The sequence below is a fragment of the Erythrolamprus reginae genome, chromosome 8 (genome assembly GCF_031021105.1).
Source record: "Erythrolamprus reginae isolate rEryReg1 chromosome 8, rEryReg1.hap1, whole genome shotgun sequence".
In the NCBI taxonomy this organism is placed as follows: Eukaryota; Metazoa; Chordata; class Lepidosauria; order Squamata; family Dipsadidae; genus Erythrolamprus; species Erythrolamprus reginae.
Genome location: NC_091957.1, coordinates 23,485,056 through 23,499,361, shown reverse-complemented (window position 1 = coordinate 23,499,361; position 14,306 = coordinate 23,485,056). Strand labels below are relative to the sequence as shown.

General features: G+C 46.1%; 1 protein-coding gene across 4 annotated transcripts in view; it reads left to right on the top strand.

Moving 5' to 3' along the window:
- Positions 1 to 14,306, top strand: part of CLSTN1 (calsyntenin 1) — a 62,656-nt gene that overhangs the window by 15,428 nt on the left and 32,922 nt on the right. For 2 of the 4 annotated variants that reach the window (XM_070759266.1, XM_070759265.1), the window contains exons 2-4: positions 3,219 to 3,341; positions 11,061 to 11,129; positions 13,130 to 13,325. In XM_070759266.1, the coding sequence (XP_070615367.1) occupies positions 3,219 to 3,341; positions 11,061 to 11,129; positions 13,130 to 13,325 (388 nt within the window). The remainder of the gene's footprint in view (positions 1 to 3,218; positions 3,342 to 11,060; positions 11,130 to 13,129; positions 13,326 to 14,306) is intronic. The other 2 variants (XM_070759268.1, XM_070759267.1) reach the window with 1 other exon arrangement.

The window sequence follows — 14,306 nt, the reverse complement described above, 5'->3', positions numbered from 1 at the left end:
AGCCTTCTCTGTGGTGGCCCCGGCCCTCTGGAATCAACTCCCCCTGGAGATTAGAATCGCCCCCACCCTCCTTGCCTTTCGTAAATTGCTGAAAACCCACCTATGTCTCCAGGCATGGGGTAACTGAGTTATCCCTAGGCTAATATCATTTATGTATGGTATGATTGAGTTGTATGGATATTTTAATGATGTGGGTTTTTAAATGTCTTTTTAAGTATTGGATTTGTTACATTGTTTATTATTGTTGTGAGCCGCTCCAAATCTTCAGAGAGGGGTGGCATACAAATCTAATAATAAATTATTATTATTATTAAGTGTTCCCTTTATTTTTTTTGAGCAGTGTATTTGGTTGTAAACCGCCCAGAGTCCTCCAGGAGTTGGGAGGCCTATAAAGCCAATTAATTAATTAATACATGCATACATACGTAGCAAACCTATCTTGTAGGGTGAATAGAAATAACAGGCAATCCCACAAATGACCTGACATGAAGGGCTCTTTAAGTGGCATCCAACCAAGGGTGGGATTCAAAAATTTTAGCAACTGGTTCTCTGCCTGGTTACTGGGTGGGCGTGCCCTACCCAGCCTGCTGCTCCATGGCAGGGGTGTTGTTATTTTAGACTTCCCAGGCTCTGCAGGCTCTCCTTGAGCCTCTGGGAGGGTGCAAACAGCCTTGGGCTCCGAGGCCCCGCGCATGCTATTTTTTGATTGCGGGCCCATGCACACAGATAGCCCGACCCTGAGCAAACCGGCAGCAAAAGGATCCAGAACCCACCCACAAGGACTGCCTGTACTTTACCTAAGCTTATCTGATTACAGAAGTAGCGTAAGCCGACTCTGGAGCTTTTCCATGCAAACAATACAGAAGAAATCCCCCCTCCCCCCAAAATCACCCCATGGTTATCCAATCAGGTCTTTGTTTAGGAAACATAGAAACATAGAAGATTGACGGCAGAAAAAGACCTCATGGTCCACCTAGTCTGCCCTTATACTATTTCCTGTATTTTATCTTAGGATGGTCCTATGTTTATCCCATTCAGTTACTGTGGATTGACCGACCACATCTGCTGGAAGTTTGTTCCAAGGATCTACTACTCTTTCAGTAAAATAATATTTTCTCACATTGCTTCTGATCTTTCCCCCAACTAATCTCAGATTGTGCCCCCTTGTTCTTGGGTTCACTTTCCTGTTAAAAACACTTCCCTCCTGAACCTTATTTAACCCTTTAACATATTTAAATGTTTCGCTCATGTCCCCCGTTTCCCTTCTGTCCTCCAGACTCTACAGATTTAGTTCATTCAGTGTTTCCTGATAAGTTTTATGCTTAAGGCCTTCCACCATTTTTGCACCCCGTCTTTGGACCCGTTCAATTTGATCAATCTCTTTTTATAGGTGAGGTCTCCGGAACTGGACACAGTATTCAAAATGTGGTCTCACCAGCGCTCTATACAGCAGGATCCCAATCTCCCTCAGGTGCTTGGTCCCCAGTTTTGCCTCTTCCTTACTTAACTTTGGCTTTTAACAAAGTTCAGCTGGGCTTCCATCCTCCCCCTTTTTCCTCCTTACATTCCAATTCCTCCCCCCTCCCCCAATTCTAATGGTAGTCTGTCTGCCCTATGAACTTTGGATAGGTTGTCGAGAAGGTGGTGGCACTCCAGCTCCAGCGGTCCTTGGAAGAAGCCGATTATCTAGGTCCCCGGCAGTCGGGTTTCAGGCCCGGTTACAGCACGGAAACCGCTTTGGTCGCGTTGATGGATGATCTCTGGCGGGCCCAGGACAGGGGTTTATCCTCTGTCCTGGTGCTCCTTGACCTCTCAGCGGCTTTCGATACCATCGACCATGGTATCCTTCTGCACCGGCTGGAGGGGCTGGGGGTGGGAGGCACTGTTCTTCAGTGGTTCTCCTCCTACCTCTCTGGCCGGTCGCAGTCGGTGTTAGTGGGGGGCCAGAGGTCGACTCCTAGGTTTCTCCCTTGTGGGGTGCCTCAGGGGTCGGTCCTCTCCCCCCTGCTATTCAACATCTACATGAAACCGCTGGGCGAGATCATCCAAGGACATGGGGTGAGGTATCATCAATATGCGGATGATACCCAGTTTTACATCTCCACCCCATGCCCAGTCAACGAAGCGGTGGAAGTGATGTGCCGGTGCCTGGAGGCTGTTGGGGCCTGGATGGGTGTCAACAGACTCAAGCTCAACCCGGATAAGACGGAGTGGCTGTGGGTTCTGCCTCCCAAGGACAATCCCATCTGTCCGTCCATCACCCTGGGGGGGGAATTGTTGACCCCCTCAGAGAGGGTCCGCAACTTGGGCGTCCTCCTCGATCCACAGCTCACATTAGAACAACATCTTTCAGCTGTGGCGAGGGGGGCGTTTGCCCAGGTTCGCCTGGTGCACCAGTTGCGGCCCTATCTGGACCGGGACTCATTGCTCACAGTCACTCATGCCCTCATCACCTCGAGGTTCGACTACTGTAATGCTCTCTACATGGGGCTACCTTTGAAAAGTGTTCGGAAACTTCAGATCGTGCAAAATGCAGCTGCGAGAGCAGTCATGGGCCTACCTAGGTATGCCCATGTTTCACCATCACTCCGCAGTCTGCATTGGCTGCCGATCAATTTCCGGTCACAATTCAAAGTGTTGGTTATGACCTTTAAAGCCCTTCATGGCATTGGACCAGAATATCTCCGAGTAAGCCTCCTGCCGCACGAATCCCAGCGACCGATTAGGTCCCACAGAGTGGGCCTTCTCCGGGTCCCGTCAACTAAACAATGTCGGTTGGCGGGCCCCAGGGGAAGAGCCTTCTCTGTGGCGGCCCCGGCCCTCTGGAACCAACTCCCCCCGGAGATTAGAACTGCCCCTACTCTTCCTGCCTTCCGTAAACTCCTTAAAACCCACCTTTGCCGTCAGGCATGGGGGAACTGAAACATCTCCCCCTGGGCACGTTTAATTTATGCATGGTATGTCTGTGTGTATGACTGTTAGTATAGGGGTTTTTTAAATATTTAAATATTTTAAATCTGTCTGATTGCTTATGATTTGTTTTTACATGTTGTGAGCCGCCCCGAGTCTTCGGAGAGGGGCGGCATACAAATCTAAGTAATAAATAAATAAATAAATAAATAGGCGAGGTGCAGTCATGACCGAAAGCATTTGGAATAGACCGCTCCACTCACTGTCTTTACTAATCATCTTCTGTTCATTGATTTTTTTTTTTACAGTTAACAAGCACAAACCATGGATTGAAACCACCTACCATGGCATTGTGACAGAAAATGACAACACAGTGCTCCTGGACCCTCCCTTAATAGCATTGGATAAAGATTCGCCGCTTCGGTTTGCAGGTAAGGCAGGTTCCCGAAAGCTTCCTGCAAGACAGACGGTGTCCTTTGATGGCCATCAGGAACTTGATCGACAGACGGTGATGTCTCCGACATTGGAGTTCTGATAGATCAGTTCCAAATTGGAAAAAATGGACGGGGGAGAAGGGTCACCAGATGCCTCCTAGCATCTTCACTTCTGCATCTTTTGAAAATTGCCTTTGTTTTTTTTTATTTTAAAAAATGAAGTTAACAGTGTTTGGAAATACAGGGATTCCTTCCTTCATGACCAAGGCTCCTTTGACATAGAGAAGTATAGGGTCATTCATTGTCAAGTGGACCAGGTGAAATTGAAGCCTTATTTGAAAAGAAACCATCACGAAAACAACATATATGATAGGAAAAAATGTGTTCTTTCTAATGGAATAAAAATGAAGATGATTGAAGGTGGGAAAACAGAGAGTGATAGGAAAAAACTTGCTCTTTCTAATGAAGATGATTGAAAGTGATGAAACAGCGCTCTCTGTTTTCTCACCTTCAATCACCTTCACTTTTATTTCATTAGAAAGAGCATGTTTTTTCCCTATCATATATGGGGTTTTTTTTTATGGCTTCTTTTCAAATAAGGCTGCAAAATCAGTCAAGTGGACACCTGGTCCACTTGATAAAGAATAACCCTATATAGCAGAGTTATTCTATAAAACAGACCTCACTATCCCTATGCGCAGATGGTAAAACAGGGTTGGGGTGGGGTGTGGAGGAATGGGCTCTGAGAGAAGAGCAAAATGAAACCAGAACTCACATCTGAGAAATAATTGGCAGGTTAGTACAGTGGTATCTCTACTTACGAACTTAATTCGTTCCATGACCAGGTTCTTAAGTAGAAACGTTTGTATGAAGAAGCAATTTTCCCCATAAGAATCAATATAAAAGCAAATAATGTGTGCGATTGGGGAAACCACAGGGAGGGTGGAGGCCCTGTTTCCTCCCAGGAGATTCCTAGAGAGGCTCCCTGCCTTTTCCAGTTACAGTTTCAGAGACTCCGGGTTTGTAAGTGGAAAATGGTTCTTGAGAAGAGGCAAAAAAACCTTGAACACCCGGTTCTTATGTAGAAAAGTTCACAAGTAGAGGCGTTTGTAGGTAGAGGTACCACTGAATGGAATTGCAGTTCCTGTGTGAATATTTGGCCCGTGCGTTATGGAATAGCGCGAAACGCAAACTAGGAACGGCCCCCACCCTCCTTGTCTTTCGCAAATTACTTAAGACCCACCTTTGTCACCAGGCATGGAGGAGTTAAGTTATCCTTTCCCCCTAGGCTACTACAAGTTATGCATGGTATGTTTGTGTGTATGTTTGGTTTTTTATAATAAGGGTTTTTTAGTTGTTTTTATTAATTGGATTGTTCATGTTGTTTTACCACTGTTGTTAGCCGCCCCGAGTCTGCGGAGAGGGGCGGCATACAAATCCAATAAATAATAATAATAATAATAATAAAATAATAATAATATTCATTGGGCCGTGTAATCAAGAAAGGCTGAGGGGGGGCAGGTACAACCCGTGTTGCCTGTTATTTGAAACCGCTCTAAAGGGCTGCCAGCAATCTGCCGTGTGAGAAAATGAACTTGAGTCGATCGAGGGGTGATAAAGCCTCTCTCGGCTTCATTTGACATAAGGAGATTACATGCAGGAGGCCATGTGGCGCTCATAACCATTAACACGAGCTTTAAATTGGAGATTTGTCAGCATCGGCCTTTTGTTCAGGAAAAGCTTCTGGCCACCTTCAGCCTGCTTTTCTAATCTGGCACTCCCAAAAGCCAGAGAGTCACCGGTTTGTCACCCTGCCCCTGATCGGATTTCCGTTTCGATTGGCCTAGCCAATTCCTGACTTGGCTGCCAACCCCAGATCAAGTTTTCTATCCTGTTACCCTCTCGCCTTTTAAAAAAAATGTGTATATACAGCATGCTTTTCTAACCTTGCCTCTTCCCTTCAAAATATTGGACCGGTTAGGCACTGTTAAGTTCTCAAGAACAAAGCAGCATTGGATTTCGTGTCAGTGTTAAATGGCCAAGTTCCCATCTCCCCTTTGAAGAGAGAAGGAAAGCCTGCAAATTATTCCCCTTGGAAAAAAGAGATCAGTCATTTGGATAATCAGTCGAACTTAGAGCCAGCTTGGTGTAATAGTGAGGGCATCAGGCTAGAAACCGGGACTCGGTGAATTCTAGTTCCGTTTTTAGGCATGAAAAGCATCTGGGGGTCTTTGGGTCAATCGCTAGGAGTTTTAGTCCCACCTTTAAGGCATGAAAACAGCTGGGTGACTTTGAGCCAATCACCAGGGGACTGTGAGTTGCAACCTTTAAGGCATGAAACCAGCTGGTAACTTTGAGCCAATCGCTAGGGGACTGTGAGTTCTAATTCCGCTTTTAGGCATGAAAACCAGCTGGGTGACTTTGAGCCAATCACTAGGAGACTAAGTTCTAGTCCCACCTTTAAGGCATGAAACCAGCTGGGTGACTTTGAGCCAATCACTAGGAGACTGTGAGTTCTAGTTCCACCTTTAAGGCATGAAAACAGGTGGGTGACTTTGAGCCAATCGCTAGGGGACTGTGAGTTCTAGTTCCGCTTTTAGGCATGAAAACCTGCTGGGTGACTTTGAGCTAATCGCTAGGGGACTGTGAGTTCTAGTTCCACCTTTAAGGCATGAAACCAGCTGGGTGACTTTGAGCCAATCGCTAGGGGACTGTGAGCTCTAGTTCCGCTTTTAGGCATGAAAACCTGCTGGGTGACTTTGAGCTAATCGCTAGGGGACTGTGAGTTCTAGTTCCACCTTTAAGGCATGAAACCAGCTGGGTGACTTTGAGCCAATCGCTAGGGGACTGAGTTGCAACCTTTAAGGCATGAAACCAGCTGGTGACTTTGAGCCAATCGCTAGGGGACTGTGAGTTCTAGTCCCACTTTTAGGCATGAAAACCAGCTGGGTGACTTTGAGCCAATCGCTAGGAGACTGAGTTCTAGTTCCACCTTTAAGGCATGAAAGCCAGCAGGATGACTTGAGTCAATCGCTAGGAGGCCGGGAATTCTAGTTCCTCTTTTAGGCATAAAAACCAGCTGGGTTACTTGAGTCAATCGCTAGGATACTGTGAGTTCTAGTTAAACCTTAGGCACGAAAGTAACTGAGTGGTCTTTGGCCTGCCACTCTTTCTCAGCCCTAGAAAAATGGCATTGGCAAACTACTTTTAAAAATTCTTACTAAGAAAATTGCAGGGAGGTGCCAGGTGCCCACTGCCAGAGTAAAAAAATTGGCTCAAGGGATTTGTAAAGACAGTGGCCATTTTTCATTAGTGGTTATAGTCATGCTCTGGCCATGAATTGACACCTTTCAAGCAACTTCAAATTCTTTTAGGTTTTCTCCCTTCCTTCCCCTCTCTTCCTTTGGATATACAGTGATCCCCCCAGTTTCGCGCTCTCGATCATTGCTAATCGCTATATCGCGATTTTTCCACCCGGAAGTAAAAACACCATCTGCGCATGCGCGCCCCTTTTTTCTATGGCCACGCATGCGTAGATGGTGGAGTTTGCGTTCCCCGGGCAGATCAGCTGCTGGGCGGCTTCCCTGGGTCTTCCCCCTCTTGCTGGCGGGAGGGCGAGCGGCGGGCATCAGCGAGGAGCCGGGGTTTCCCCTTTGCGTGGGCGGCCAGTAAGACCCCAGCGCCGCTTCCCAGCTGAGTCCCGAAGCCAAACGCGGAAGTTCGCCTTTGCCGTCTGGCTTCAGGACTCAGCTGGGAAGCGGCGCGAGCGAACGGCGTGGGCGGGCGAAGGGCGGGCGAGCGGCAGCGAGGAGTTTGCGTGGGCGGTGGGGAAACCCCAGCGCCGCTTCCCAGCTGAGTCCCGAAGCCAAACGTGGAAGTTCGCCTTTGCCTTCTGGCTTCAGGACTCAGCTGGGAAGCGGCGCGAGCGAACGGCGTGGGCGGGCGAAGGGCGGGCGCGCGGCCGGCGCGCGGGCAGGCAGGCGGCGGACAAGCGGCGGGCGGACAAGACAAGCGGCGGGCGCGGCAGCAGCGAGGAGTTTGCATGGGCGGCGGGGAAACCCCAATCTTTGGCTCCTCGCTGCTGCGGCGGAAGTAAAAACACCATCTGCGCATGCGCAGATGGTGTTTTTACTTCCGTGCCGCCACATCGCGAGGGGTCTTGGAACGGAACCCTCGCGATAATCGGGGGACCACTGTACAATATTATTCACAGTTTCAAAGAGATGAAAATGGCTTGAATGTAGGAAACAAAATCCTGCAGATTGATACTATCTCTGCATTATGCAAGGCCTTAAAAATACAATACATTCAGAACATGTTGGATTTAACATTCCCTCTTGGTTTTAGTCTTTGGTTGGAATACAAAAAGTGACTTAGATGGGGGGAAAAATCCTTTTAGATATCTTGTCTCGTTTAGCTTCCTGTTGCTTGTGGATTTCCCATCCAACCCAAGGCTGGCCTTTGGGAAAATGATGTTTTGCAGGGCCTCGGGACAAGGCATTACTCAAGTTTTCCAACAGATAGTTTCACCGCCTTCGCATCTTAAGGCTGAGCTCAAAAACCCAAATTTAGGGATGAAGCTGCTTTGGCAACCTGTGCTGATCACAAATGGCTGGAAGGAAGCAAGAAGCTTTTAATCAAATCAAAGATTTTAATGCTGCTAATTTTCAAAAGACACTCAACACTGCTATTTGAAGGTAAATCTTGAGAGAACCCAAAAAGATTCACACTTGAGGAATGGCAAGAATAGGATATGACTAAGACTCTTCTTCATTGGCACCTTGAGTTCTCAGGAAGAATATTTACAAAAAACTGATTAGGATATTCTAATTGAGAAAAACAGAACACCCTGTTCTGGCATCCTCTGCCAGAAATTGATTTCCAAACCTGTTTTCAGTCTGCCCAAAACTGAACCAAGGGCTACCGTATTTCTTGGAGTATGAGACACACCTTTTCCCCTCTAAAAAAGGCTGAAAATTTGGGTGCATCCTATATTCTGAAAGTAGCTTTTTCAAAGCTTTTTCCCCCAGCCCTAAAGAGGTGCTAACTATCTTCCTGGCTTGCAGGATTTTTTCATTCTTATTCTGAAGAAGTGTTTTTCCCCAGCCCTAACTCTTTGCAGGTTTAGTTTTAATTCCTATTCTCTCGGAAGATTTTTTGAAGCCCTAACCAGGGGATAAAATAATGTGCTGAAGCTGACCAGACTAAGGATGCTAGTCAGATGAATACCTGGTGGGCAGATTTTCTCCCCCTATTTCCTCCTCCAAAACTAAGATGCATCTTATACTCCTGTGCCTCTTATACTCCAAAAAAAATATGGTAAATTCAAAGAGCTGCTTTCCTTTCAGGGCGCAAAAAGATTTAGATAAAGTGTAAGCAGCAGGCCTTTGATGTATTGTAAATTGCTTTTGAAGCGGTACCCTTAATTTTAGATGTTTGTGTGTGTGTGTGTGTGAGAGAGAGAGAGAGAGACTCCCCTGATATATATAATGCTCAAAAAAAGAAAGGGAACAGTCAAATAACGCATCCTAGATCTGAATGAATGAAATATTCTCATTGAATACAAAGTTGAATGTGAAATTGGTTGTCAATCAGTGTTGCTCCCTAAGTGAACAGTTTGATTTCACAGAAGTTTGATTTACTTGGAGTTATATTGTATTGTTCAAGTCTTCCCTTTATTTTTTTGAGCAGTGTATATTAAGGAAAGAATATTCCATCCTCAATTGTTCGTGTCAGGACTGGCTCAAGGGCAGAAGATCTGAGATGGCTCACAAACTCCCCTTGTGATGCCATCGGTGTAGCATTGTGTGCAGGTAGTCCTCGCCTTACGACCTTCCATTTAGTGACCGTTCGCAGTTAACGGCACTGAAAGAAAAGTGGCTCATGAACCATTTTTCGCAGCTATACCCTTTGACAGTTGCTGGATGAAAATTTGGACACTTGGCAACTGGTTCATATTTTATGACGATTTGCGTTGTCCTGAGGATTCCCCCTTTTGCAACATTCCGACGAGCAATTTGGAAGCTGGGATTCACTTAACAACGGGGCTTCTAATTCCCATCAATTGCAGGGCTTTGCTTAACAACTGAGGCGAGGAAGGTCGTAAAATGGGGCAGAGCTGATCTTAACCAAGGTCTCACTTACCAACAGAAATCATGGTGGTAAGGTAGATGACTCCCTGTACAGTGGTACCTCTACTTACAAACTTAATTCATTCTGTGACCAGGTTCTTAAGTAGAAAAGTTTGTAAGAAGAAGCAATTTTTACCATAGGAATCAATGTAAAAGCAAATAATGTGTGCGATTGAGGAAACCACAGGGAGGGTGGAGACCCTGTTTCCTCCCAGGAGATTCCTAGAGAGGTCTCCCGGAGGCTTCTCCCTGCCTTTTTCGGCCCTGTTTCCTCCCAGGAGATTCCTAGAGAGGCCCCACGGAGACTTCTCCCCACCTTTTCCGGCTCTGTTTCCTTCCAGGAGATTCCTAGAGAGGCCTCACGGAGACTTCTCCCCACCTTTTTCGGCCCTGTTTCCTCCTGGGAGATTCCTAGAGAGGCCTCACGGAGGCTTCTCCCTGCCTTTTCCGGCCCTATTTCCTTCCAGGAGATTCCTAGAGAGGCATCACGGAGGCTTCTCCCTGCCTTTTCCACCCCTGTTTCCTTCCAGCAGATTCCTAGAGAGGCCCCATGGAGGCTTCTCCCTGCCTTTTCCAGCCCTGTTTCCTCCCAGGAGATTCCTATAGAGGCCCTACGGAGGTTTCTCCCTGCCTTTTCCAGCCCTGTTTCCTCCCAGGAGATTCCTAGGGAGGCCCCACAGAGGCATCAGCCCGCCTTTTTCAGCCCTATTTCCTCCCAGGAGATTCCTAGAGAGGTCACACGGAGGCTTCTCCCTGCCTTTTCCGGCCCTGTTTCCTTCCAGGAGATTCCTAGAGAGGCCCCACGGAGACTTCTCCCCACCTTTTTCGGCCCTGTTTCCTCCAGGGAGATTCCTAGAGAGGCGTCACGGAGGCTTCTCCCTGCCTTTTCCGCCCCTCTTTCCTTCCAGGAGATTCCTAGAGAGGCCCCACGGAGGCTTCTCCCTGCCTTTTCCGGCCCTGTTTCCTCCCAAGAGATTCCTAGAGAGGCCCTACGGAGGTTTCTCCCTGCCTTTTCCAGCCCTGTTTCCTCCCAGGAGATTCCTAGAGAGGTCACACGGAGGCTTCTCCCCACCTTTTCCAGCCCTGTTTCCTCCCAGGAGATTCCTAGAGAGGCCCCACAGAGGCTTCTCCCTGCCTTTTCTGGTTACAGTTTTGGAGGTTCGGGTTCTTAAGTAGAAAATGGTTTTTGAGAAGAAGCAAAAAAATCTTGAACACCCAGTTCTTATCTAAAAAAGTTCATAAGTAGAGGTGTTCTTAGGTAGAGGTACCACTGTATTTTCCTCAGCCGGTTCCTTCTCCATCACTGCCCGAGGTGGCTTTTTGCATTGTTTGAAAATAGGATTTGAACTCACTCACAGCATCTTAGACTGTTGGCAGAAACTAGTCCAAGGTGACCTCTTTCTAAAGACACCAAACTCTGGCTTGAATTAAAAAAAAAGGGTGGTGGTGGAATTGAATATGGGGATTGGCTTCTGATGCATTTTATGGGTGAAGCATTGAATTTAAATTTGGGGTTTTTGGGGTTTTGTTTGTTCAATCTAATGCCTGTGTGTTTGACCTTTTCCTCGTTTCCTCCTCTTTTCAGTCTTTCCTGAAGATTTGGGTTTATCTTTTCTCCCTTTAGAGAGTTTTGAGGTGACCCTCACCAAGGAAGGTGATGAAGGGCTCTTTGGGTCCCGTTTTTATCAATATTAACCCACTAACTTTTGTTATGAGATGGGGAATCGGCACTGAAGCAGAAGATCCTGTCATGCTTTTCAATCCTGTGTTATCACCCCACCTCCCTGCTTCTCCCCCTTTCCCTCTCCTTGGCTTTCCAGCCTCCCCCCCCTCCCAACGTCTTCTCTTTAAAAAAAATAATCAATAGACAAATGTTGTGTTTATAATCCCTGGCTAGAAATATCAGTAAATCAGATATCCATTTAGAACAAGGGGACCCAAACTTGGCAACTTTTAAGACTTGTGAACTTCTCAACTCCCAGAATTTTCCCTCACATCGAAGGGAGAGTCCAGGATGGGCTATTGTAGGCTCATAACTGTACGGACTGGGTTGAATTTCCTGGTTGGAGATTTCTGGAAGTTGAAGTCTACAAGTCTTAAAGTTGCCAAGTTTGGGGGCCGCTGATTTGGAGAATCCAGGAGGTGTGGTTTGAAAAAAGGGCCTTTCTGAGCCTCTTCTCAACAGCCTCATTTTTCCAAGGAATATTATTACAGTACTTGGAAATATCTAGATAGGGTAGATAAGATAGATAAGATGATGGATGGATGGATGGGTGGGTGGATAGAGAGAGAGAGAGAGAGAGAGAGAGATGAGAGATAAGATAGATAAGAGATTAGATTAGATGGATAGGTAAAATAGAAAGGTAGATATGTGGATAGATAGATAGATAGATAGATAGATAGATAGATAGATAGATAGATAGATAGATAGGATAGATAAAATAGGTAGGTACGTAGATAGATAAATGAACCCTTGCCAGCAGAGGACTACCTCTAGATAGGAAAACCCTAGCAAGAAGGCTTAAACTGGAGTTGGTTGGGCATGGCCAAACACATCGGTTTGCAAACTCTCATTTCCTACAGAGATGTTGGGTTCAAGTGACACATTAGTTTTGCAGAACATGTGTGAATTCCCTGACTGACTGTTCCCCCCACCCCTTAAACCCCCTCCCGAGTCTCTGACCTAGTGGGCTTTCCAGTCTACCAGCTAAGATCCAGGCAAGAAACTATAAAGGTTTTTAAAAAAGCATTGGAAGGGACAGCGTTACTACCTAGAACAGGGGTCCTCAAACTCAAACCTCAACTTTTAAGACTTGTGGATTTCAACAACTTGTGGAGTCCACAAGTCTTAAAAGTTGCCAAGTTTGAAGCCCTCTGACATAGAGCAATTGAAATGGATGCCTGAAAAAAAATTGGTATTTCTACCGTTCTCCTCTGGGTTGTTCATTTGGGTTTCCCTGACTATTCTGCTTTTTTCTTTCTTAAAAATAAATAAATCATTGCACAGGAAAACTTCCCCCTCCTCTTCTCCCTCTTGAAATCACTCGACAAGAATTTTTGTGAATGACAATGCTGAATCTTCTGCACCCGTCGAAACTCTCCCCCCACAAACCTTCAACTCCCCCCTCATTCCCCCCTCATCCCTTCCTCAACTGGATAAAGGGAGTGTTTTTTAACTGTTCTGGTCAAAAAACATGAGGAAGGCCCCAGCCAGCCTTATTATTCCCAGTGACCATGTATTGCGCTCTCTCTCTCCCTCCCTCTTTTTCTCAAGTATTCCTGTGAAATGCCTCTGTCTTTTTTCCCCCCAACTGGTCCTCCCGCATGAACGAATGCAAAGGGCAATTGAATTGCTTGGAAATCCAGACGTCTGCCTGTTCGTTTGTTACTTCCCTTCTTTAAAATGCAAACTAAAAAAAAATACGTAATGCCCAACACAAGTTTCTTTTGCTTTGTTGGCAACCCCCTCACAACCTCCCCCCCCGGCTGCTATTAAAATGGTTGAGTGATACGTGTCCCAAATCCACATGCGTGTGTATATGTGTGCGCGCCTCCTCGTGCACGCATTCCCCTCCCCCCCTTTGAAATCCTTCTCCTGTTTCCCCCCCCCAAATGTACTAATCCAAACTGCTTTTGCCCCCTTCTCCCTCTTAGGTGAAATTTGCGGGTTTAAAATCCACGGTCAAAATGTCCCCTTTGAAGCGGTGGTGGTGGATAAATCCACCGGGGAGGGGACGATCCGATCCAAAGAAAAACTGGACTGCGAACTGCAGAAGGAATACACCTTTACCATCCAGGCCTACGACTGTGGAACAGGACCGGATAGAGCCAATATGAAGAAGTCCCACAAGTAAGTGATGGGTTTGGGAGAAAGGCTCATCGGAAAATGGAATCTGGTTTCTGATTTTTCTTAATATACCTCTGAGACATGGGTGTATGCGTCCCTGCCTGAAAACCAATGGAATGGAATGGAATACAGAAGAGAACAGAATAGAGAATGGAATGGAATGGAGAATGGAGTGGAATGGAGAAAATGGAGAATGGAATGGAATGGGATAGAATAGAAGATAGAATAGAATAGAGTGTAGAATAGAATATAGGATAGACAGATTAGAATAGAATAGAATAGAATAGAGAATAGGATATGCAGAATAGAATAGAATAGATGATAGAATATAGGCAGATTAGAATAGATGACAAAATAGAATAGAGGATAGAATAAAATATAGGTTAGACCGATTAGAAAAGAATAGATGATAGAATAGAATAGAGGGTAGAATAGAATAGAGGATTATTTTTATTTTATTATTTATTTATTTGATTTTTTTTAAAATGCCGCCCTTCTCCTTAGACTCAGGGCGGCTTACAACATGTTAGCAATAGGACTTTTTAACAGAGCCAGCCTAGTGCCCCCACAATCCGGGTCCTCCTTTGACCCACCTTGGAAGGATGGAAGGCTGAGTCAACCTTGATTTGAACCGCTGACCTACAGATCTGCAGTCAGCTTCAGTGGCTGTATAGCATTCTACCTGCTGCTGCACCATGTAGAGAATAGAATAGAGGATAGATAGAATAGAATAGACTCGACTCTCTCTGTCTGCCTCTTTGTCTGTCTGCCTCTTCCCCCCCCCCCAATCCTGGAGTGGGGGGAAAAAACCCTGGTCTGCATTATGCTTTATGGTACAGTTCTTCCGATGACATGCATCCCTTCAGCTTTTGCTGATCCACAGTGATCTTAACACATCCCAAGTCTTTTCTATAAGTCAGAGAAGCTGATCCAAACTTCTTTCTTGGAAAGGGTCAAGAAATCCAAAAGATGTGATGACGGCGC